Source organism: Solanum lycopersicum, chromosome 7 (genome assembly GCF_036512215.1).
Source record: "Solanum lycopersicum chromosome 7, SLM_r2.1".
In the NCBI taxonomy this organism is placed as follows: domain Eukaryota; kingdom Viridiplantae; phylum Streptophyta; class Magnoliopsida; order Solanales; family Solanaceae; genus Solanum; species Solanum lycopersicum.
The window spans coordinates 4397854-4423525 of NC_090806.1; the positions used below are offsets into that span (position 1 = coordinate 4397854).

At 36.9% G+C, this 25672-nt stretch overlaps 1 protein-coding gene across 5 annotated transcripts; it reads right to left on the minus strand.

Moving 5' to 3' along the window:
* Positions 1-3489: 3489 nt before the first annotated feature.
* On the minus strand, positions 3490-25403 carry LOC101245374 (uncharacterized). Of its 5 annotated transcripts, none has more exons than XR_011210531.1 (20): positions 24195-25296; positions 20304-20766; positions 19433-19520; positions 19145-19326; positions 16757-16893; positions 15799-15865; positions 13321-13462; positions 13070-13184; positions 11836-11911; positions 11561-11743; positions 10688-10848; positions 9597-9702; positions 8809-9010; positions 8393-8679; positions 8028-8149; positions 6867-7037; positions 6696-6788; positions 4569-4642; positions 4407-4460; positions 3490-4334 (listed from the first exon to the last, which is right to left on the minus strand). XR_011210531.1 is itself a non-coding variant. In XM_010324995.4 (20 exons), the coding sequence occupies exons 1-20, from the start codon at positions 25154-25156 to the stop codon at positions 4049-4051; spliced, it is 3945 nt and encodes a 1314-aa protein (XP_010323297.2). In that variant the 5' UTR covers positions 25157-25403; the 3' UTR covers positions 3490-4048. The 5 variants fall into 5 exon arrangements, 2 of the variants coding, with proteins under 2 accessions (XP_010323297.2, XP_069142774.1); XR_011210532.1 differs by having other exon boundaries at positions 6893-7857; XR_011210533.1 differs by having other exon boundaries at positions 6867-7857.
* Between the last annotated feature and the right edge of the window lie 269 nt (positions 25404-25672).

Sequence of the window (25672 nt, forward strand, 5' to 3'; positions counted from 1 at the left end):
TGACCTTGAAAATGGGTCGGACTGGCCGTGAGGACCAACAGACTGCATAGCCAAGGTCTTGACTGACATCTACAAAAACTGTCGGCATTTTTGATGATGGAATTCGGATCACCAAAAAAATGGTGTGTTATAGCACACCAAAATTGTCCCAATGGAGGGTATGCGCGCTTCGTGTACTATTTGACCTTAAAAAGGGGTCGGAATGGCCATGAGGGTCATCCAACTGCTTAGCAGAGGTCTTTACGGACGTCTACAAAAAAATTTTGTATTTTTGACATCGAAATTCGGATCACCAAAAAACTGGTGTGCTATAGCACACAATAATCGTCGAAATGGGGGGTATGCACGCTACGGGGCTCGTTCAACCTTGAAAATGGGTCGGACTGGACATGAGGACCAACCGACTATATAGACAAGGTATTTACGGACGTCCATAAAAAAATTTAGTATTTTTTACGTCGAAATCCGGATCACCAAAAAATATTTGTATTTTTTGACATCAATATTCGAATCACTAAAAATATGGTGTGCTATAGCAAGTGAAAATCATCGAAATGGGGGGTATACGTGCTTCGGGGCTCATTTGACCTTGAAAATGGGTCGGACTGGCCATGAGGGTCAACCGATTGCATAGCCAAGGTTTTGACGGACGTCCACAAAAAAATTTCGACATTTCGGACATCGAAATTCAAATCATCAAAACACTGGTGTACTATAGCATACAAAAATTGTCGAACTTAGAGATATGCGTGTTTCGGGGCTCGTTTGACCTTGAAAATGGGTCGAACTGGCCGTGAGGGTCATCCGGCTGTATGCCAAGGTCTTCACGGATGTCTACAAAAAAATTTGACATTTTTGACGTCGGAATCTGGATCACCAAAAAAATAATGTGCTATAGCACACGAAAATTATCAAAATAGAGGGTATGCGCGCTTCGAGGCTCGTCTAACTTTGAAAATGGGTATGAGTGGCCGTGAGGACCAACCGTCTGCATAGCCAAGGTTTTTACGGACTCAACAAAATTTTCAGCATTTTTGACGATGGAATTCGTTTCACCAAACAAATGGTGTGCTATATAGCACACAAAAATCTACGAAATGAGCGGTATGAGTGCTTCGGGGCTCGTTTGACCTTGAAAATGGGTCATACTGGCCGTGAGGACAAACCGTCTACATAGACAAGGTCTTGACGGACATCCACAAAAAATTTCAACATTTTTTACTTGGGAATCCAGATCACCAAAAAATGGTGTGCTATATATAGCACACGAAAATCGTCAAAATGGGGATATGCGCGCTTTGGGGCTCTTTTGACCTTGAAAATTGGTCGGACTGGCCGTGAGGACCAACCGGTTACATAACCGATGTCTTGATGGACGTCCACAAAAAAATTTGATATTTTTGACGTCAGAATCTGAATCAGAATCTGAATCGCCAAAAAAAATGGTGTTCTATAGCACACAAAAATCATCAGAATAGAGGGTATGCTCACTTCGGGGCTCGTTTAACCTTGAAAATGGGTCGGACTGGTCATGAGGGTCAAACGGATGCATAGCCAAGGTCTTGACGTACGTTCACAAAAAATCTCGGCATTTTTAACGTTAGAATCCGGATCACCAAATTATGGTGTGCTATAGCACACGAAACTTATCAAAATGGGGGGTATGCGTGCTTCGGGTATCGTTTGACCTAGAAAATAGGTCGGATTGGCCGTGAAGGCCAACCGTCTACATAGCATAGGTATTGACGGACGTCCACAAAAAATTTTACATTTTCGGACGTCGGAGTCTGAATCACCAAAAAATATTGTGCTACAACACAAAAAAATGCTGGAAAAAAGTTTCATGACATGAAATGGATGTTGGCAAAGCAACAGGCCATGAGATGTCATGGATGCTAACCGGCATTGATTGTGGGCGAAGTTTGGATGCGAAAAATACATGGTCTGGTCAAATACGAAAAAAATGACCTGAGCTAAAATAAAGTATAGTCAAATGTGAATGAAATGCAACAAGAAAACAATGAATAAAACGAGTGAATAAAAAGATAATATGACCAACGCAAGGCAGCGACAGGCAGCAACAAGGCGTCGGTGGCGCGCAGACATGGAAAACGGGCAGATGGATGCGGGTGGACTTTGATGAGATAATGACTATACAATGTTTAGAGATTGTATTTGAGCCAAAAATATGGAGGGAAAAGAAGCAGATGGTCGACCAGTCAGGCAAAGTCACATGCCAAGCACATGCGACGGTTACCTTTTCTGTACGCTTGTGTCCAGATTCATTTATATCTTGTAATAGCTTTTAAAATTCAAAATTTGAAATGCCTTATCATTTGGGGATTCAACTGAAGTTTAATTTAGTGGGCTAATTGCTTGACAAGGGTTAGACATGTGTCACAACACTATGCAATGTAAAACACAAGGCTGCCACATATTCTATAAATGGACAGCCTTGTGTGTTAGGACGTTTTGAGAGAAAAACAAGAGGATAGACTTGTGATCTAAGGGTGAAAGAGGGAACATTAAGTTTGGAATTTCACCAAGACACTTAGAAAAAACGTGAGGGTTTTAAAAAGGTGTCAAAGGTAGCAATCGACTTGTGATTGTGCCTTAAGTTGAAGTCGAAGTCGAAGTTGGATAGAATTGTTGTTCCAACGAGTGAGTCCTTTGTATTGGTTTTGATTATTAATATAAAGGTTGGGTTTGCCCGTATGTTTATGTGTTGATTTCCTTGTTGAAAGTCTAAAAAATAATCTAAGGTAAAAACAGAAAAACATCTTAGAACGTTTGGCAGAATAGGTTGCGAAAAGGGTTGAGTTAAGTGGGACTTGACTGCCTCACATTAGGCTAGCCTCTTACACGAAATTTAGGTAAAGTAATATGCCCGTGTGACACTCACCCTTTAAGTCGCTCATGCTTTTGTGTACATAGACTTATGATTATTTTGTATTTTTAGTTGTTACACTACACATAATATATCATTCCTGTAATGCAAGTCATTATTTTCTTATAATTTAGTGATTCATAATAACAATTGAATTTTTATTTAAAGCAATTTAAGGATATGCATATTTGGTTACCAAATATTATAGTATTCTTTATGCTGAATATAAATTGCTAATCAGAATAATTAATGAGTTAAGCCTTTGAACTTCTTTTCTCTAAAACTATTATATTTTTATGTTATTGGTTCAAATGTATGTTAAAGTTTTAGTGCATCCTCCATCTCAAGTTGTTTCTCTTTCCTTTTCTTTATAGTTAAGAATGGAACTTCTATTTTTCAGCAGTTCTTTAACATTAGTTTTCAATATTGATATGCTGAAAACCACTAGATTACAAACTATTTTTAATTTGAAAACAACTAAATTCAAAAGTTTTTTCTCCTTTCTTAAATTTTATACAAAGTTAAAATCAAACAACTTAAAATGGAAGGAGGAGTGGTTTTAACAGGCACACTCTTAGCTTGTACTTCTAGACACATTGAAATGATTAATTTAGCTCATTATAGACTATAATTTATAGAAGTCTCAAACAGAGAAATATGAATCTCATAATAGAGGAATTTAATGTTTCAATAAGGAAATTAGGAACCATACAAGGAACGTATGAACTGAATAACTCAATACTGTTACATATTCAATCAATCAATAAATTTACAGCTGTTCCATTCTAATACAAAAGAATTGATCTTGCAATGTGGCTAGCTTCCAAAGGACGATGTATTATGGCACAAAACGCGTCTCAGTTGTATGAAATTGTGAGTCGTATACATGTCAAGAACAACTGCAACCAGGTTGAAAGCATCGTCAATTCTGCAATGGTTGACCACCAAAGAACTGCAATTACTTCTCTTTAATTCGACAGGCCAAGTCTTTTCAATCTGAGCTGAAGCAAAACTGTAGTTTGGGCTAGGGTCTTGGCATTTTGTGACAATCGCTTAAATGTCTAGAGTTTTTAGCTCAAATGTATGGTTAAAGATGGGAAGCTTGTTCTGATGACTCGAGATCTTAAGACACGTTGTAAAAGGAATACCAGCAAAGTTTTCTCAGTCGGAGAAAGGTTGGGAGTCCATGCAAAGATGGACCAGTTTTCTCTGGTATTGTCCGTAGTATTCACCAACTGCATGGACATCTTCACTTTCTGGGTTCAGTCCCGGCAAGTTAACCAACTTATCTGAAGATCTTAATTCATCATCCAAGCTAGATAGATATTCACTATGGATTTCCTGGCAAGCCAGTATAAACATGGCTGCTGTGTCTGGTTGTTGTGCCCCACGAAGAGAAGCTAACGCCTCTGGCAGTGCACCAGCAGCAACATACAAGATCAGCGCCCTGCATTGAGTTATTACTAATTAAGGGAACCATCTGTTTTCCGGAAAATAAGATATGAAGAAAAGATGATACCTCCAAATGTTGTGTTCAGAATGAAGAACATGCTGAGCCCACCTCAGCAAAACCCTGCAGGACCGAAATTTTAAGTTCCCCATTTTCGACAAGTATAATACAAAGCAAATCATAGTGGTTAAAGAACTTCCATGTTCTTTGCTATCAGAGATAGGTACTAACCTTGCATAATCAGTTCCTTTAAGATGTGTTGCAGCTAATGTTGCAGCATCAGTCCAGCATCCAGCATCTTGTAACTGCCAAATAGATACAACATGAAATTAACCAACAAGTAGAGAAATATGAAATGTGCCATGTTATTGGAGTTGCAAAATCTGTGCAAGTCCATTTATAATGGCTAATGAAAGGAAGAATTCTCAGAAAAATAGATTGTAGCACATTAGCAACTATAGAAGATGTCCTAGTTAGAGGACTACAAAGATGAAAACACGACACAGCTATGGGTGCCTTTGGTACAAATGAAAATATTCAGTGAAAAATGTCTTACCCTGGAAAAGTAAAACACTTCCTGGATAATTTTCTGGTGTTTGGTAAGGTATAGGTGTAACTGTCACATCCTAAACGTTGAAGTGTAAGAATTTGCTGATAGTGATTTGGTGATATCTTTGATTCTACAGATTGATAATAATGTATTCAAATGAAAATTAACAAAAAGGTCCAAAAGTTGATCAAAGCAAGTGATAATAAGTAAAGGTTGGGATATTTGCAAAAGAGAATGATGTTTCCCAAGCAATGGGAAGTCATTGTCCCGATTTTGGTGGAAACAACATTTCTTTAAAAAAAATACCCACAAGGAAAAAGCAGTTTTGGCCCATAAGTTGCTGCCTTATTCTAAAAAAAATTCTCCATATTATTGGACTAAGTGCATTTGACCTCGATTTGAACTATGTTATTAGACCCTCCAAAAATGCTGCCACACCTGTGTAAGATCCTCCAAAAATAGATAGTTTTGGAGTCAAACACAAAACCGGCGGTATTTTTGAAGAGTCCAAGCAGCATATACATACAACCAGTAATTTCCAGGCATGCTGCAGTTACTGTCTCCAATTTCACCATGATGGAAAGTGGATGCTAGCAACAAAATTGAGAACTGCACTTCCACTCTTATCAATAAATATCGTCTCCCTTCCTATCCACAGGAGTAACTCAACAAGTGATTGTCTTGTGGAGTCAAAATGAGTTTTAAATTAATTATGCTATTCATCACCCCTGTCACATTCCACCCAAAACTTCATAGCCAGCGCCTTCCAATAGTTGACAGAAGACTGCAAGGACTTTAACAATGTCTCCTCGTCAAATATCCTCACAAAGGAGCTAATTAATTCAACACACTCACTATGATCAAAAGGAATTCGAAATTTCATACTAGTAAAATCTCCAATGGGCAAAATCTCATTCAAGGCCATGCTTCAGCTTACTTCAGATAATGTGCAATTGTACAATTGACATTGTAAATCTTGGTTCTTACTTCTTATACAACAACTCATCTTTCTCCTCTTATCACAATTACTACGAGCACCCTTCAGGGCAGCAAACATTTTGCTCATAATTCAATTGTAGGATTTGGGAAATTTTTAATCACTAGATAAGAACGGGGTTAGAAACATTTCTCCAGTCTATCAGATGGTAAAATACCATATTTGACCTTGAAGTAGCGCAATAAAACAAGCATTTTTCATTGATACGGATTACTGTCAGTTGACTTCCGTCAGTTTAAGGACCAAAATTTAACCTTTAGTTTAATTAAAGGTTCAAGGTGCCTAGTTTAATAACATAGGGACAGAAGTACTAATACTACAATAACTCAGGAAAAACCTTACTAGTGTCCTCCTTTCCCACTGGAAAATGATTTTCTGAAAAAAGAAGTCCACCATACCAAGCACAATTTATACACATCACATACTTTTTCACTCCTTTAGAAGATCAATAATGATTTAACATGGTGGAAAAAGAAGCCCCAACCTATACATACATACATACATATATACAATATTTGTGTATAGATCATACATATATCATTTATTAAGCTAGTCGCAATTTTCAACATGCAGAATCAGCCTGAAAGAACATAGAGCCAGACAAGACAGTGAATAGTTCCACCAAGTAGGAAAGATAAGTGAATAAATCAAGATGCTATAAGATTTAATCATGCATCAAGCTCAATCTGCAACAAGTACACTGCAGATAGTCGATAATCTAGCCCATTAAAGTTTAATACAATGAAGGCATATAACTTTTGCATCAATCGATCAAGATCATTAACAAGAGAAAACGTATGGAGAACATTACCTGAGAACAAGCTTCTTGATGCCTGCCAACAGCACAAAGAAGATGTGTTCCAGACAAGGACCGGTCTGTTCTCACCATATTGGCAGCAACAACCTACACAAGCACCACAACAAGTGAGTTAAGAAAGACACCAACACAATGGAAGAGAAGGAATTTATCTGGAAAACGTACAATGAAACATTGAAAGGAAGAAGCACCTTTACAGCCAGCTCAAGTAAAGACGTTGATACAGCTGAAGAAAGGGCAACAGCACGCAATGCATTTGCAGAGAAATATGAGCTCTCTGGAGGCGTGGAGAGCAGTAAGCTAACTGCAGCTTCTAGGTTTCCAATCGATACTAATCTGGTAATCGGAAACAAAACTATTTTATTCAACGATTCAAGGTCAAATGGCAGTCACCTAATGAAATGCATGTGAAGGACAGATATTAATTTTCATATGATGAAATCCCTAATTCTTGATTCCTTTATCTGTTCTTTTTTTAAGAAAAATGATTCATTTATATGTTCTGTTGTTCCTAAAGAGAGTAATAAATGACACTGGTTCTGTTACGTCACTAGTTTCAGGGACTGGTGAGATTTCCAGGAATATTTGCAATAACAGACTCGTGATTCTGTTTCTTCTTTAAGAAATGTAACTCTCTATCATTTCAAAAGCATCTGCATTCAGTCCAACCACTAGGGATACATTAAGAGATATCACACACACCCCTTCTCATTTTAGCAATCTGAGCTCCTCCATGTAGACATTCAACAATGCAAATATTTCAGAAGAGCAAATAAAAGCAAGATGGGATTTATCATTCAATCACTAATATGTTGAAGCTTATGACAGTATGCATCAGTAGTATTCTGGACTTCATCACTTGGATGGTAATGCTAATGACCAGGTTCTATCTCTCTCATTCTCTTTCTTTGATGTTCTGGTTATTGTTTCTGAAACCTATCTTGTTGATCCATCTTTCTAGTTTCTTCTTTCTTCTTGTTCTCTGCTTTTCTGCCTAGTTTCAGATTACTATAAGGTCCAGAGTACTTCTTGTTTTGCCTTAAGTTTCACTTATCTCTTTGCAGTGGTCAACCATTTCTTGGCCTCTAGTTCTTGCTTCTCTTTTTTCTTTCTGATTTTGGTGTAGTTTCTTGAATGTTGAGTTTAAATTTATTTCCTGCCTTGACAATTAACAAAGTTAAATATTCTCATGTTTACTACTTACAGATTGGAGGATATACAAGTTTCTAACTAAACTAGGCCAACCCTGTCAACCTCATTGACCAACAATGTTGGTGTGTTGGCATAAGAAGATATAAATAGACCAGTTATATAGAGGACACTCACTCATGTACACGGTTTTGAATTGCTTCTTCTCCTTCCAGCTTTTCATGCCAAGGAATCTGCTCATTAGCACGCCCCCACAACTCTTCTTGTTCAAAGGCCATCAGCTGAAGTTGACCATTTCCCTGCCGGAGAGAAGTCATAAGATTCACATATATCCTGGAAATAGAATTGAAGGCACCTAATTCCTTTCTTCTTCTTCTATTTTTTTTCTTTTAACAAGCCACTGAAGGCACTTAACTTAGAAGGTGAAAAACCATTCCTGAGAGATTGGAGAGAAGACACACAGTTAAGAGGTCAAAGTATGACTCTATGAGCAGATTATCTGTTTCATGAACATTCAGCAGAATTTATTTGATAAAACTAACCAAAGAATTATTTTTCCCCGTTTCGGTCCCCGACTTTCCCTTTGATGATATCCTATTTAACATAGATACTTCATCAAGTTCTGACGTGGAAGCTGATTGAGGGACTCTTGCTGGAGACTTGTTAGTCAATCTTTTCATCCAGTAGTTTAGAGCTCGCGGTAATTGCAGCCAGAAAAGAGCTTCCATGGGTTCCCCAAATATAGCAGCAGCAAAGGCAAACCTTACTGCAGAACCTTTATCCACTAGACCAGCATAGAGTCTAACCATCTCATCATTAAGTATGCACCCTTGAGTAACAGACGTAGAAACATGTTAAATACTTCACCAAGTGTACAGTCTTTTATGCAAAGTTTAAGTGTAAATGCTGCTAGATAATATATTCAATAACATAATATGATATTACACAAAAATATTACCCTCTCTGCGATAAGGCTCCAGTACTTTGAGAAGCATCTCAGGCACTACACTATCACCAATGCGGGGTGATTCAATCATGTGGTTACGAAGATCTCCAGATGTCGGAGTTCCAGGAACTTGGTGGTTCGCGTCATCTGTGGTTGTACTCCATGTATTAAACCATGATGGCTTCACACCTAATTGTAAGATTGTACGTAATGCCTGCAATAGCCAGAAGAAAATAACGAAGAGGTAACAAAATATTTATTTCCAACTTCGATATGAAAATTGTTTACCAAAAATAAAGCCAAAGGATGTGTTGCATGCCAACGAAAGAACTGACAATTGTAATAATTTAATAACCTCAAACCAAATAGTGAATTTTGATTGGACTTTAAGCCTGACACCCTAAAAGGTTGCTTTCCAAGTGAGGGTTCTCCTAGACCATAGTCCCATACAAGTAAAAAACTGCTCATTCCCTCAATTAGTATAGGAAACCATTAACCGGAGCACACAAAGACTAGAGTTCCAAAACGTGAATAATATAACATAGTCCAACATTAGATAACACAACAGTAGGATCAGTCTGGCTATGATAAATTGATAAGATAAATAGACCTTTGTCCTAACTTGACTTCACAAGCTATCTATGAGGTCAGAAATCTCCAAGACCATCTAAGGAAGGAGGCAACAACGGATTCCATCGACTAATTTGAGACACTTAACAAATTTAAATATTCTTCTCAATAAAGCATCCAATCTATGTTAGTTTAGAATGCTTTGTGGAGAAAAGGAAAAGCAAAGTTACCAGGGCATGTGGCGTGGGTAGTAATATGGGAGAACACAAAGGCACTGGTCGAAACCTTTCTTTGACTGGCCGAGCTTGGGAACCATGGATCATTTTATTGTCACTCCTGCATAAGCAAAAAAAAACAGTTTTATAAATATATGCAAGTCAGAAACCAGGAACTCGGAAAAATTAATCCATCTAGAGTAGACAAAAGGTTAAATTATAACAAGTGAGATAATTATTTTTGGGTTATTGGAGAAAGTAAAAGAAATTGCATCAAGTTAAAGTATTTCAAATTTCTACTGCAAACATCATATTTCTGCCTCCAAGAGTATAAAGTGCTCAATATCAGACACAACCGCAGAGTCACTTAATTTGTTCTCCATATGTGTTATATGGGGACTAGCATTCCTTAGTTTTCAAGGCTAATGTGGGGAACTTTAACAATTTCTGGTAACTTATTACAGTGTCAGGATTCTTTTAAATGTAGCAGGCAATAATAGGAAAGTCAAATTAAAGCCAATTTCCCTCAAAAAAGTGTGTGAAAGAGAGACAATCAGAATACCAAATAATTAAAATCAAGCTTCTTGAAAAGGACCAGCAATAAAACAAATTGAAACAGCATCACATAGCAAAATAACCAATCAAATCATGATAAACTCGTCCTAACTCCTAAGCACGAATGCAAACTTATGGAAAAAGAAGCAGAAACCAAGATAAAGGACTCTTCTGGCAACTCCAGACAAGCATTTACTTTCTTTCTTTTTATGAAGGCTCCAGGTAAGTATTACTTCATCTGAAACTACGCATCCAGGAGCAGGACAAGAAATTTGATTAACCTACAGAGCAATTATTCAGACAAGCATTTACTTTCTTTCTTTTTATGAAGGCTCCAGAGAAGTATTACTTTATCTGTAACTTCGCATCTAGAAACAGGACAAGAAATTTCATTAACCTACAGAGCAATTATTCCAGAGTCTAGAGCACACAAGCTGCTTCCTACCCCATCAGATTTGTACATTTCAATTGTTACTGAATTTTTATTTTACAACCTAGGAGAACAGATAAAACAGATAATGAAACAGAATAGTAAGCTTGTTGGAACATACATATTGACTTCAACAAGGCGAAAGCTGCTATCAGCTCCAGCAATGCATAGCACCAGTGGATCATTCTTATCTGATCGCAAAGGCAACCAATCAAGCTCCAATACAAGAGTTCCAGGAAATTGAGGTTGTAAAAGTGAATTGGCTAATGGATCAGGTGAGTCCTGCAAATGAGAAATGTAATATAGTTTAGAAGCAATTAGAACTATGTGCCAGACTTTTAGATAACCTTTGAACAGCTAATCATTGAGACTTCAGGCGGAACCCATGCAAAGAACTTGAGGGAAGGGTAATAGGAAGTTCAGTTATTAAAGTATTATGGATCTAAATAAGATAAGACTACAAATAAGGAATCACCCTTTGCTTTAGTTATCGTATTATGTGTCGTTTCTATTGTTCTCTTCTCCGTTATGTTCAGCATGTCTGTTGCACTTTTGAATCTCCCTTTTCATACTTGATTTTATCATGCTTTACTTGAGCCAAGGATCTATCAGAAAGACAGAAACAGCCTCTCTACTTTCACTAGGTAGGGTAAGGGCGTAAGGCTGCATACACACACACCCTCCTTAGACCCCACCTATGGAATTACATTGGGTATGTTGTTGTACAGATAAGGAATCACTATACGAAATGAAGCAGTAATGGGATTCTGATACTACTGGAAATATATTCTCTTTTTTTTTTTTTTGACAAAGGTAAAGAGCTGGAAATATATTCTCTTAATCAACAGCAAAACTATCAATAATCTGTATTTCTAAGATGGGGAAAACTAAAAAAAAAAAATCAGGTATGTCGACTTCCATAGAGGAGGAAACAAATGCACTCAGAATATTGAGGCAGATGCAAAGAAATCAACAAGGAGAATTTCTCGCTTACCAGATCAAATACCGAAAATGTATTATCATAAAACAGAACGGCAATACGCCCACGACTACGATCTCCAGGAACAACTGGTGAGAACTTGATTCTACGGATGCCTTCCCTATGGGTGTTAAATGAGGACGACTGTCCAGTAGTAACATCCCACCAGCGAATGTTTCCTGACCTGTCGCCCATAACCTACAGAACGGATGCATCACTGCCAACCTTGTTAACAGATAAGCAATCAGACAGCAAATGACACTTCGATGTAAAAAGAACACACGGCATACCACATGAGGCAGACGATAGGCCATTGCCGTCACCAATCCCTCAGATGAAACAAATGAAGATGAAGGCCACTTTGGTCTAGAAAAATGACAACGTTATGTGAGGTACAATTGTACAGCTAATAGCAGAACAAAGACATTGAAGGAGGTAAGCAGATTCAAAGGTAAGGTAATCTGATTTTCGCTCTCACCTAGGCTACACTTTAAAGAAGGTGAAAAAAAGACGTGACCTACACTTCTTTTTTAAAACTGGTAACTTTGTATATTCCTCAAAAACGACCTACACTTCTATTTTAGATTGTTCCAGAAACTTGGCATCTTTAATTACCTTTGAACCTAACAAAAATCGATAATACAGAAATTTTCTTTACTTATTAATAAACTTTCTTGCTAGATGATACACAATGACACATAAAAGAGACCACCGATAATCTGATACCTTGCACTCTCTGCAACACATACCTCATAACAAAAGAACAGAAATTTGCTATACAATTGAACAAACATTATGAAGTCCTTATTTTTGTTAGCAAGTCATAAATAAAGCTACAAACTGGAGCTCAGAACTCAAGGAAAAGCAAAGGTTCACGAAAAGTATTTAATCAATTACATTGATTTCTAGTAGGCCACAGGGATGCACATTTAAATTCTTATTATATAATCAGCTTGTTCCCAGCATATAGGCAAGGATCAGAAGTGTCCATTTAGCAGCTGACTGCTTTTAGGTGTAGCTTAAGCAGATTACAAAGACCCAGCATTCTTTGATTCACAAAAAAACCTTTGCAGTATTTAAAAATTGAAATATAAAAAGATATAATTAGTTTCTGTCCAACTTGAAAGACAAATATTGCACACATACAGAGAGAGAGAGAAAGGACAGAGGAAACTGATCTTAAGGTTAGCCCTTTGCCAAATCCATATTGCTTCATAATACTGATTCAATCGTTAATTCAAAATATTCACTTTTGATAAAGGATCATTATATCTTCACATTATCTACCAGGCTATAACAATAAAAAGTCAATTGCTCTTCCATTGCTTTGACCATGCATTCAAACACTCCCTACCACCCCCAAAATTTTGATTGGATATAATATTACTTGGTAAAATCAAATCAGAAGGGAAATATTTGTAACTTATTCTACAAGACCATAGTAAAAATATCAACTTAGACAGTTAGCCCACCAAATGCTAACTAATTGACTATCATTGTTTTATAAACATTAGAAGAAAATACCTAAAGTCACGGATCCTTCGACCATGAACCTCAAAAACTCCAAGTGCACCATTGACTAGTGCAAAAGAGAAACTTTCTGAAAATTCATCTTGAGATCCATCTGTCCCAGCTCCTTCTGCAGTCAAATTTTACTCCATAAGTAAGTATCAACATTCACAAAAAACAACAGTCATAGAAGACATCATTTTGTAAGTTAGATAAGGAAATATGTACTTAAGTAATGCGTGAAAAATCAAGTAAACTGAGCTCACTAGCATCTGCTGCTGCAACTGCTTCTTTTGTTGGGGAGGATGTCTCTGTTGACACTACGGCAGGACGATCTTTAGGCAATGGCCGCGGTACTGTTGGAAGAGTCCATTCTAGCACAGTGAACGGGAGAGCTAGTGATCTAAGCTGCATTGAAAAATATAATACAATAAAAGTTGGAAAGTAAAGAATAAATAATGCAATGGCAGATTAACGCCAACCAGGCAGACAAAAAGATGTTATTTTCTAACTATACTTCAATTATACTTGTGAAAGAACATCCTAAAATAAACAAGGAACCATCACGCAAGCGGGATTAACTTAGCCGGCTTTTTCAGGAGTACTGGTGACACTAGGGTGGCTACAAGCATATGGTCATCATTTCCACAAGGTAAGTTCAGAACCCAGTTAGATCCAATTCAATATGTTGAATAAGTTTTCATAAGTAATTTGACGTGTTAGATACAGAAACAGCACATGACTGAACAAGGGACTGACACTGAATTGCATGGTAACCAAATCCTAAATGGCAAGGAGTTCAAATTCCACGTTTCAAAACCTGATAAAAACGCTGTGTTTTTTCCATGGGAGCATCTTTTCAAAAGCCCAACTGCCTAAGTGTGAAGAGGGTTTGCAGCATGAAGTGAGAGAAGCTGATCTTTTCATAACTAATCTGGATATTAGATTCCTAAAGCTTTTCTTTTCCTTCTTCTTTTTGATGACCATGGTCTTCAAACAGGGGGTATTTATACAAGGTTGGAGGCTTAAGATAGGGAATTAGAAGTTAATTAGAAGTCAATTCAGTTAGGAGCTGATGTGTCACAAAATCGGTTAGGCAGTTAGCACTTTCAGGAAAACAGTTAACACTGTTAATGTGTCACAAAGCTGGTAAGGAACTATCATCTGTGTAGATGAAATTCCCAATTGTATAAATACAGTACTTGATGTACATTGCTATTCGTTCATGAATAATATCATGCTCTTCTCTCTTTCTTCTACAATTCTATCACTGTTGGCTATAATTCTCGGAATTACTCATTCCTAAAGCTTTTCTTTGTCACTACTCACTAATTTATTGAAAATTTGGAGAGAACTACAACATGACCATTGCAATCCTACAAGTGGGGTCAGGGGAGGGTGGTGTGTACACAATCTTACCCCCCTACCTTGTGAAGGTAGAGAGTTTGTTTCCAATAGACCCTCAGTTGAAATAAAAATTGGGTATGAAAGAAAATACAGTAGTGAAGAAGTCATGCTAAAACTAATGGGGAGAAGAACAATAGCAAATATCAATAATAAGATAACCGAAGCAAGGGAAACAACAAGTAATAATAAAATCGAAGAATAGGATAGTAGGAGAGTAATAATAATAATATTGATAAGAAAAACTAAACAACAATCGAATACATATAAACTTTCTACCCTAATCTTTGTCGTTCATATCTTCCAATCTAGAGTCATATCCTTTGTAATCCTATCTAATCACCTCTTCACAATACTCCATTGTGGGACTCAACACCCCCTCCACACGCCCATAATTGGAAATTTGGAGCGTAGATAATATAAGATGAGGCCACCATCGGGTGAAATAAGACTTGGGTGGACATGGCTTTGATACCATGTTGAAATGTGTCATCTCATCTAAAAGCTTAAGCTTTTATTGAGAGGCAGAGCGCACTTTATATTCTTAATTATATTCTCAACGACTATACCAAAATATAAGATGGTTGATCATTCTGATAGAATTGGTTAGAAGATTATACAATCACCCATGAAATCCTACATCCTAAAATCAACCAAGATCCTAAAAGATTCTTTATTGATAGAATCTTCGAAAAACAACTCTTATCTTAATCTAAAAAGACGTTCTTTGAGCTACAAGTAAAGTTTTGACATGCAAGTACTCCAGAGTTCTCATAGAAAAGAGGATGTAAAACAAACAATTTTTCTTTTCCTTTTTCCGTTAAGGGTGGGGAAGTACCTTTCATCCAAAGTTGTGGCTTAGCTGTCAATGAAATTAGGGAAAACCTTGGAGAACAGTTCAACTCCCAGCAAAGACAATAGACAAAAGATAAAAGACCAAAAAAAAAAAAAAAGACCAAGTGATCTATCTGCCTAGGCCTTGTGGCAGCATACATACATGTGTGTTGTGGGTTGGTAAAAAGTACTTGAATGAATATCTGAGGTGCACTTTTACTAACCGGATACCATTGTTATAAAAGAAAAGGGTAGGGAAGTAACTGTGTTCGCTATGAGCAACTTCAGAGCACTTAGAATCCACAGTTTGATAAAATATTACGCCTTAATCTCATTAGTTTGGTCAACTTACAATCCACGATACCTTCATTTTTCGAAATGGATCCACAATACTTTCATTAATTTCAAAAATGCTATCTCAAGATCCAAACATTAATTGAAACAAGCGGGAATTATATTTTACTTGAGATGAATCATGGTGAGAATAAGAGAAAGAACATATTTACCATGATTGGTGTCTTAGTCATAGCCCAAACTTCTACTGGTGCATCACGAAACAAAATCAATAGGTACCTACATGACAGAGACCATTTTTAGGCTTAAAAGCTTAGGCAACATCAAAGACTTTTATCAGATCAATGAGAAATGATAAAAAGGACACAGGATAAGATGCGGAATAAAGAGAACACACATGGTGAGTAAATCTACATTTGTTGGAACAAATCATTAGCTAGAAGCAATCACTTATATCACAGTTATGTAGGAAGCAAAGAGAAAATCAATACCCATTCAGTATATAATCTAAATAAGTCCCAAAGAGTTTCCTTAGAATTCCCTTTCCCAAGCAATTATGCTGCGCTTAAAAGATTACATGTGTTCTCAATGATCTAAATGGGTTTAGGAATGGAAGAAGAGGGTCAGTCATGGTGCAAGCCTGGAAAACAACCTCCCGAATTCCCCACTCCAATATTTTTCTTTATAAACAATGCAAACGTTACCAATAGAAAAAACAATGTAGAGGAGTAATACATGGCCACAAAGCTGTAATTCATCTCGAAGTTCCAAAAACACAAAAAAAGAATGAGCTTGTATTAAAACAATTTGAAGTGCATCATTAATGGAGAACAGGAGGAAGAGACTGACTTATTTGTCTCTCGACATTTCTTTTTTCAGAAAATGCTTTTTATTTATAAATTTAGAAAAACTTATTTCCATGTTTCACAAGTCAATAACAGTAATGTCTTTAAATACATGGGCTGGCAGGGATACCTGGATATACTAAATCCCATTCCCTAGCACATACATGTCTCTTATAATGAAATTAGTACAATACTAAAATCCTTCAGCAAAGCTTAACTACTCCTGGTAATATAGAGTAAAGATCTCGCTAACATTATTGAATCGAGAAAAACAAAAGCATTTCATCTTTTATTGCACACAATATTGACAGGTTCACAAATGCACCTGCCGGAAGATGAAGCCCTTAAAGCTCTAATAGGTGCTCGCTCTGGTTTCTGCAGAACACGAAATGGTCGATTGAGTCCGCTTCGGAGACATGTCACAACGAGCCTATTGATGTAGCCACCTGCTTTTTCTGTACCCTGAAGTCCAAAATGAAGATTCTGTATGAGACCAGTCTTTTTTATATTGAAACTAGTGAATATGCCTATACTTCACATGGTTACAAAAGATTTCTTTAATTAATGAAATGATCCTTTAAAATTCTCAAGTCCTAATCTAACTAAAAAAAAAACAAGGTTTTTCCGAAAATAAAAATAATTTTAATTTTTCTTCGAAAGACAATCTAAACATACAAGTTTAAAACTTAAACACAACAGCAATTTGCATAACTTAAACTTTGAAATACTTAACCAAAAAGTCAAGTTAAAACATAACCTTAAGTGAAAATAAATTTAAGTAGCCACAACATCACAGCAAACAAAATCCAAAAGCAAAAGTTTGAAACAGCTCTTGCATTCAAAGAGAAAAGGTTTTCACAACAATTGAACTACAAAGAAAATTAGCCCATAAAATATTACACTGCAAAATTTTAGCAATTTTAATTAGTGGATATCAATATCAACCTTAATTTCAACCAAAAAATAGGCATTGTAAATTCTTGTGTTTAACATTTGCCTTGGAAATATTCCTTTCAAGAAAATCTAAGGACCAACTTGACAAATTTAAAAGAGCATTCTTCACATTTTAATACAGCAAAATTTAAACAATTTAAAAGGCAAAAAAGACTCTTAGGTCAGCTCTAGGACTCGGGTCTAGTGGTAAGAGCACAATGCATGATGTGTGGGTGACGTACGTCTTGGGTTCGAACCCTACAATACAACCCACAAAACCGGTATTTAATTAAGAAAGGTAGACGGTGGAATCATTATCTACCAAGTCTTAAACTGTACACAACTAGCCCTCGGAGATTTCTTGGTATCAGAAAAGAAACTCTTCCGTCAGCACTCAGCATTTGATATTTAGAAAATAAAATTAACCTATAAAATTGTTGCTTTTTATAATCGTGTTGTCCGGACCAGCTCTCATGCACCTCGATTAATTCCACCGGATACCCTGCCACCTCTCACCAGCAACTACGAGTTAACTCTGTCCACTAAGGCTAGGACAAATGGGAAGAACCACCTAGTGCTTTTGTCTCCGTTGAGATTTGATCCTAAGACCTCATGGCTCTCAATTACTTCATTGACCACTAGGCCACACCTTTGGGTGCAACCTATACAGTTTCTTAGAAGCACTTTTGAAACAAGTGTGGATGCATAATTGTTGCCCTTTTATTCCCTTCTCAATTGTATACATTTGAAGTGTTCAAGTAGTTATTTTTTAAGATCTTCAGTTGCCAAATTCAAACTAGTTGATTACTAATTTGTATCCCTCTTCTCCTTTTTCTTTTTCTTTTTTAAATTTTACTTTTGGCTTTTCTTTTTCTCTTTCTTTCTTTCTTTGTTACTTCATCTTCCCTACACATTTTTCGCCTTTCTTCTGCAAAGACATTGTCTCCACCCATTTTAAGTTATTTTCTATATTTCTTCCCCAATTATCTCTCAAACAAATCAGTAAATATTTTCTTTTCTTTCCTCAGAAGAAAAATATTTTCTTGTCTCGAAAATTTCAACAAAATCCCTACATTTGATTCTTATGCATAATAACTTTTCACACCAGTACACATATACAAAATTTAATTTCGTTACCTAAAGTAAGGACTTAGGGCCACAAATAGGAAAAAGGAAACCCCAAGGGTATGGCCTAGTGGTCAAGGAAGTGGGTTGAAAATCATGAGGTCTCAGATTCATTTCCCTGCAAAAGCAAAAACACTAGGTGATTTCTTCTCATTTGTCTAAGCCTTGGTGGATAGTCACCTAGATCATGAGTTGGTGGAAGGCAGCAGGTGCCTCATGGAACTAGTCGAGGTGCACACAAGCTGGCTAGAACACCATGATTATCAAAAATAAATAGGAGAAGAGGAACGAAAAGACATAATTGAAAGAAAAAGAAAGGCATAATCTGGAAGAGTAGATTTATAAGAATCTTAGCTGCAGAGAGATGTCATATCACCTGACTATTAAATGAGAAGGGGAAATGGGGGAAAATCTGAGAAAAATAAATAAATAGAATCATATCTTAGGAGGTGCCGTAATGCCTCTCTATAGACTATGATTATATATATTATAGATATAGATATTACTTGTGATGATAGTCTATATGCAAGGGAAAAAAATATACAGTGGAAGATTCCTCGGTGATAGAAATCTAAAGAGACACTCAACAGGTTGAGAAGATGTGAACATTATGTTTCTCCTTGGAAATAAACTTCTTGCTGTTTATATTTGTCACCTGTGAGTACGAGAAAGAAACCAGCCGGGAATTTCCAAGCCACCTTAATCCCCTGACAACACTGTTATGGACTGCAAAGCTAACACTGACAGCGTTGGCAGAGACATCAATCACGTCTATTGTACCACTTTGAGTTCCCACAGCAACAAGCGGAACAGCGACAGCTGGAGAGTTTCCTCCACCTTCATGATTGTAAGCTATTTAGTGGCAAAACCAGCACTGCCTCATCCAAAATCTTGATAAATTTTGTATAATACAAAAAAAGTAGCAGTCAACAAATACACTTACGTCCCAAAGTAGAAGTCAAAGAAGGGGAAGGTACAGCCAACATAGTCACCGCTGAAGAAAGAAGATGAAGCTGCCCAACTAGACTAATCTACAATCAATAAAATAACCTTCAGTGATGGGGGGAAAATCTTAAAATTCTAAGACAAAAGAAGACATTATTTTATTAGTGATCATTTATTTAAAAGCCCATGATGATACGCTTCCATTTTTTTCCTGTCAGCCAATGATTGGAGGCCCTCCATGCCAGTAATGATGACCAGAATGAATATTTTCTCCACTATTAATGCAGGTATATCTCAAAAAGGCATACCTTGCAAAACTATCACTAACTATAAAAGAACAAGGAATAGAACTAACTCTTTTTGTTGGGCACAGAAGCCCAATAGAAAAATCTCACACAACTCAACTAACTGAGGAGTGAGGACAGCAAGTCTTGACTTGTATATTAATTTTTGTGCATAACTATAAATAGGCTGAATAGGTCGCTTCATTTAAATCCTAGTATGCAACCAATAAGTCCAATGTATTTACCCTTATGTTCACCGCACCAATTCATTAAAAAAAATTGGAGGACATCCAACTACAACCTTTAGCGATATTCTGCCTAATCTATATAATAACTAGTAACAAGAGAGTGTTGTAAGGTAAAAACAGAGAGAGTAAAACTACGCCCCTTTTATGTTATTATCAATATTTAATCTCTGTGTGTGTTCAATTGGGGGGGGGGGGGGGGGGGGGGCTAAAAGCAATAATGCAACAATATATATTATATACCAAAGTTTTGTTCATAAATTGTTTTGTACTGTACCAGTATAATCCAACTTGATATGCAACATTGTTTAATGACCAAAGCTACGCAAGTTTAACCAACCTTAAAGGACACTTCATCTAGGCTTGTAGTGGATTTTGACAGACAGGTCCTGCTTCTATTTGCATCAGTTGACAGTGGAACTGTGCTAGTCTCAGAGTTGTGACCCATGGGAATCTCTGAAGGTACAGACTTACTGGCTTCTGCAACAATATCTAGATTTGTCATGTCCTTCTGAATATCTACGGATCCTTCAGCAGTCAGGAGCCATTTCCATACTTTCCCATCATCAGAAATGGTGATTAAACGCGTCTTAGATAAAACAAGGGATTCATCACAAAAATCAAATGGATTATCAAAATCCACATCAGCTGAATGATGTGCATCGGAATAAAGCTTGCCAATAGTTTGAAAGGCGGCATCTGAATGGGAGATAACAGCTGCAAGAATTGAGGGGGAAGGAATGGTTGTCCCTATTGAGGGCATCAATTCTTCCATCGCACACATTGTGTGCACTTGCTCTCCGCTGTGACAACATGCAGATTATTATCCCTTTGAACTCCCATAAATACAAAAATTTGATATGTGCAAGGTTATGAAAATGGGAATATTAGAGTTTCAACTCACGATCATGCAGAAACAAGGACAAAGAAAATGTTTTACAAGGTAACGAAAAACGAACCATTAGACTAATGAAAAAGAGCATTGCAGATGATTGCTCACATGAGTTGGTGAATTCAGTTAAAAGCAACTTATCCGGCTACCAGAAAACAAATAACTACTGAGTTAAGTCATGGATGTCACCAGGAAACACCACAATGCGTACTTCATACGATGCCACGATAGCTACAAATCAATCCAGCTATGAACTGATTGAAACCAAAATCAATCAACCTACAAATCAATCCTGCTATGAACTGATTGAACCCAGACTTAATCAGCTTGCAAAGTTTTAGTTCAAGCATGTTGAAGTGTGTGACTATCTCGTGCAGGCCTAATTCTTTTACAGGGCCAAGCATGTGGAAATTCTTTTTAATTTAGGTGGCGGTGAGATTCAGTCGCATGACCTATGCCTGCTTTGATACCATGTTGAAGTGTGTAACCATCTTATTTAGAAGCTTAAGCTGCTAGACAAAGCACACTTTTTAGTTATTTAATTGTTTTGATACCATGTTGAAGTGTGTAACCATCTTATTTAGAAGCTTAAGTTGCTAGAGAAAGCACACTTTTTAATTATTTAATTACATTCTCAACATGCTCCCTCACGTGCAGGCTCTAGCTATGTTAGGTAGTTTGTTGTTAGAATATCTATCCTAGTAGGAAGATGGAAAGAATATACTATACACTATAGGGGAGTCAAAAAATAGGCCTGTTGGAACTATATCAAAATTAGAATGACAAGGAATATTCGTCTCCGTATATAATAAGTTGGGCTCTATCCTTCCCGTCCACCTCATTAATATCTGGAGGGAAGATCTGAGGGTAGCCTGGCATAACCAAATAATTGTTTTGCCAATGAATGATTTCTCGCAACAGAACTAAGGAATTGAAAACATTTCCAATACCGGTAGTGGCTCCCGCTAAAGCAATTGTAGCAACTCCTGTGCCGATTCATATTGCACCTTCTAATCTTACATAATAATAAAGAAAGTTAGCTCTTTATTTGTTTACCTCGCGCTTCTTTCTTTTCTTCGATTTTAGGTGGTAAAAAAAAAGAATGGAATTTCCGACCTTGTACCCAAAGTGCGGTACACCTCACACCAATGTTGCAGGTGGGCAGATGTATAATGTACTACTTCGATCCAACAACTTCTTAGGAGTAGGTTTTGGCTTGCCCCTCTCCATACAGTCAAGTGGCTTGATTCTTTTTCATGGGCCAAGTACCTGGAGGTTCTTTTTATTTTAGGTAGCGGTTAGATTCGACCTAGGACCTCTGCCCGCTCTGATACTAGGTTTAAGTGGGTGATCTCATCCAATGTTAGGGCCCCAAAATCAAAATTGCTCACCTCCAGATGCTAACCACTAATCGAGAGGTGGGATGTTAAAGAACAACAAAAGTCTCACACTGCTGTTTAATGAGATGGATAAACTCATTATAAGGCTTGAACAATCCTCCTCTCTTTGAGCTAGTTTTTGTGGTGTGAGTTAGGCTCAGGACCTAATTTCACCGATATCAGAGCAGGGTCCATCTTACCTAATGTTGGGGCCCCCAAAATCATAATTGTTCACGCACAAGATGTTAAGTACTAGACGTGAGGTGAGGTGTTGAAGAATGACAAAAGTCTCACATTGGTGGTTACAAGATGGGTAAAATCCTTGTAATACTTGGGCAATCCTCCTTCTAGCTTTTGGGGTATGAGTTAGCCCATCATGGTTGTATTCATAATTCCTTGATTTGAGATGCAAAAATGTTCTTTAAGAAAAATTAATTGTTCTCCAATGTTAAGGCCAGTTTGGCCCTAGATTTCCCAAATAATATTTGGAGAAAATTTAGGCAAATAGTGTTTGTCCATACAACTTGCCATTATTTGGCAAATGTCCCAAATACTAGTTTTTTCTAGTATTTGGGTCAAATCTCATTATTTGGGATCTTTTAAAATTGAAATTTTACACCAAAGTTTTATCTTTTACAAAAACACCCTCTATAGTAGTTATTTGCGTTGTATTACATAGTTTTTTAGCTGAACACCAAAATAGTGATGAAATATTCAGTGAATATGAAAGTGATGATATGGCTATTGATAAAATTGATGAACAATCGGCTCAGAGTAACAAAGTCATGTGCTTTGTCTACTTCATGATGTACGGAATGGTGCTTGTTGCACTCACTCCAAACTATCACATTGCTCTTGTCATGGGCACTACATGTTATTTGTTGCAACGAAGATCCAGTTGACTTTAATACAAATTTATGATTTTAGTTTTGATAGTTTTTAAAACTTATGGATATAAATCATATTTTTCTAAAAGATGAAATATACTTTCCAAATACTATGGCCAAGCACATGGTCAATTTTCACCAAAATAACATTTGCCAAGAGTATTTGAAAATCTATGGCCAAACGCTAGCTTAAAGGTTCTCCAAATCTCACACCTCTAAACAATGAGTTACAATTTTCTAACTAGATTAAAATAATTTCTCGGTAACACCTAGCAAACAGTGAACTCAATGTAAGTATAACAACAATGACAAAGTTGTCTTGTCTCCCATATCCTTTATTTGCATTATTTTTTATTCTTTGCAAAGTCATAGTGATTCCAAGAGACTGGGTCTTTGGGACAATTTCCCTCGATGTGATTTTAGTTCCCCCTCATCCCTTTTAAATCATCTTTAATCATCATAGTACTGAACTAATGGACTCGGTGCAGTTGGAGACATGTTTAAACCATACAGGTATCAGGTATGTCCTCTCATTTTATCTATTGTGTGGTACTCTGTCAGGTGCTAGTAAATTATGTTCATTTGTTTTTGTTTTTTGGGAAGTACAACTTAAACACCAAATAATTCTAATTTAACTTCATGAAACAACAGGGAAAGAAAATAAATGTTTGTGCATGAGAATCAATAGCCTAAACATCTACACAGCTGCAGGTTAGGAGAAGCTTTGGGAATTGAAGTATTTGTACATTTTGTTTTGCCTCCCATAGAAAAACTACTAGTAACCCTTCTAAGTTTGTGACAGGAAACATTGGGTTCACCGCAACGGACGAATACAAAAGTCAATGTAGTGGACTATATAGTCAATCATTGGCATATCACTAAGTGATCCTAAAACAAAAATCGAAGAGTGAAAGCAACTCATACTTCTCGGTTAAATGTTCCTGAGTTACGATAAGCATAGTACAATATACCACAACAAGTAAAAGATCACAGGTCAATCACGTAAAGTTTCAGCAATCAGTGACTAAATAATTGAATTTCATGCGAAATACTCTAGTTTTCTAAGTACTTACTCTTTCCGCCGCCAAGTACTGAGCTTTCCATCAAGATGAGTACAGTACAGAACTTCAATATTCGAGTCAGGTAACACCTCCAGAAACTTCCCACATCCCCGGGGCAGCCCAGACGAGAACAGTGCTGTCTCATACTGCAGATCAAACACTACCAATTCCCTCGGAAACGCCACGAAGATCAAATGCATCCAGTGTGGTGAAAATGCAAATTTCGAAATGTACGTCGGAAATGTAGCTGATGCCGGAGCTCCATTACCTCCAGTAGATGAATCCCTCTCTAGTTTCTGCAATTCAGTAGTATCCGTACGAATTTGAAGTTCCTTAAGCACCACATCATTCTCTGTATCTCCCAATGCAGTCACTGAAAGCAAAAATCCTTTAAGTCCTAGGGCACAAAAATGCCGCGAATCAAACGGATCACGACGTAGACACGAGAAATACTCCGGCGCAGCATCATATTTGAAGAAACACCGACCCGTGGAAGTATTAAACAGAGAAAGCAACGAAGGTCCACATAAAGCAGCTAAGATCCATGAATCCGGTCCAGTTTGTACCCAACATAGATCCTGAATCCCAAGTTTAGAACCTGAACCAGTATCAAAGAAAATCGTCGGAGATTTAGACCGGAAATCAAGTAAACAAATTCGTCCTTGACGATCACCGACAGCGAGAAGAAGATGATGTTGAGGAACGTCGATTAAATGCGGAAGATTCTGTGGGGACCACTTGACGGAAGTGATGAAAGGGGACAATGAGGTAGTAGAAGAGGACGGTGGTGGAAGAGGGATAGTAGTAACAAGTTGCATAGAATGAGTTTCAACGACGGATACAGAGCTACCGGAGGCGTAAGCGAATAGGCCGGCGGGAGAAATATCAGCGGATCCACCGTTGTTCCGGGAAGGTGGACCAGGTAACATACAGTCCCATGACTCATTTGGTGGCTTTTGAATTTGTATCGACATGGCCGGAAAATGCTATATTTGGGAAATTCCGATCGGAGCTGAGATTTTGGAATTTGAACGGAAAATTCAGTCGAGACCGAAGAAGATGGCCGGGGACATTGTAGCACGTTGAAGAGTCTTCATAGTTACTCTTTTTTATTATTATTTATTGTATATACTATAAAGTTTTTGATAATTGATTTTAATAATATTTGGAATTTGTAGCTATGTTTTATGATAAAAATCTTAAATTAATCTAAACATTTTTATAATTTATATCTTTAACGGTTCGAAATTTTATTAACTTTTCAAATTTAATCACCTTGAAGCAACAATCAAAAGTGATTGTGATCATATCAAAGTAGAGTTATTCTTAATAAAATATTTGAGATAATCTCAATCTTAAATTGTAATGTTATATTTTTTTATAGAAACGAAAAATAATAACGAAGTAAAAATTGACACGTAAAATGACTCAAATAGTTTATTTCAATTTTGAGTTCTCTCGACAAAATTATATCAACAAAAGAGAAAAAT

What these genes read in the sequence shown, in the direction of transcription:
- LOC101245374 (XM_010324995.4), bottom strand. Translation starts at nt 25,156, where the DNA reads ATGTCGATACAAATTCAAAAGCCACCAAATGAGTCATGGGACTGTATG. An exon ending in GGAGCCTTATCGCAGAGAGG is followed by an intron (nt 8,680 to 8,808) that starts GTAATATTTTTG and finishes CTGTTACTCAAG; the next exon opens with GGTGCATACTTAATGATGAG. An exon ending in ATCAAGAAGCTTGTTCTCAG is followed by an intron (nt 4,643 to 6,695) that starts GTAATGTTCTCC and finishes TCTATTTGGCAG; the next exon opens with TTACAAGATGCTGGATGCTG.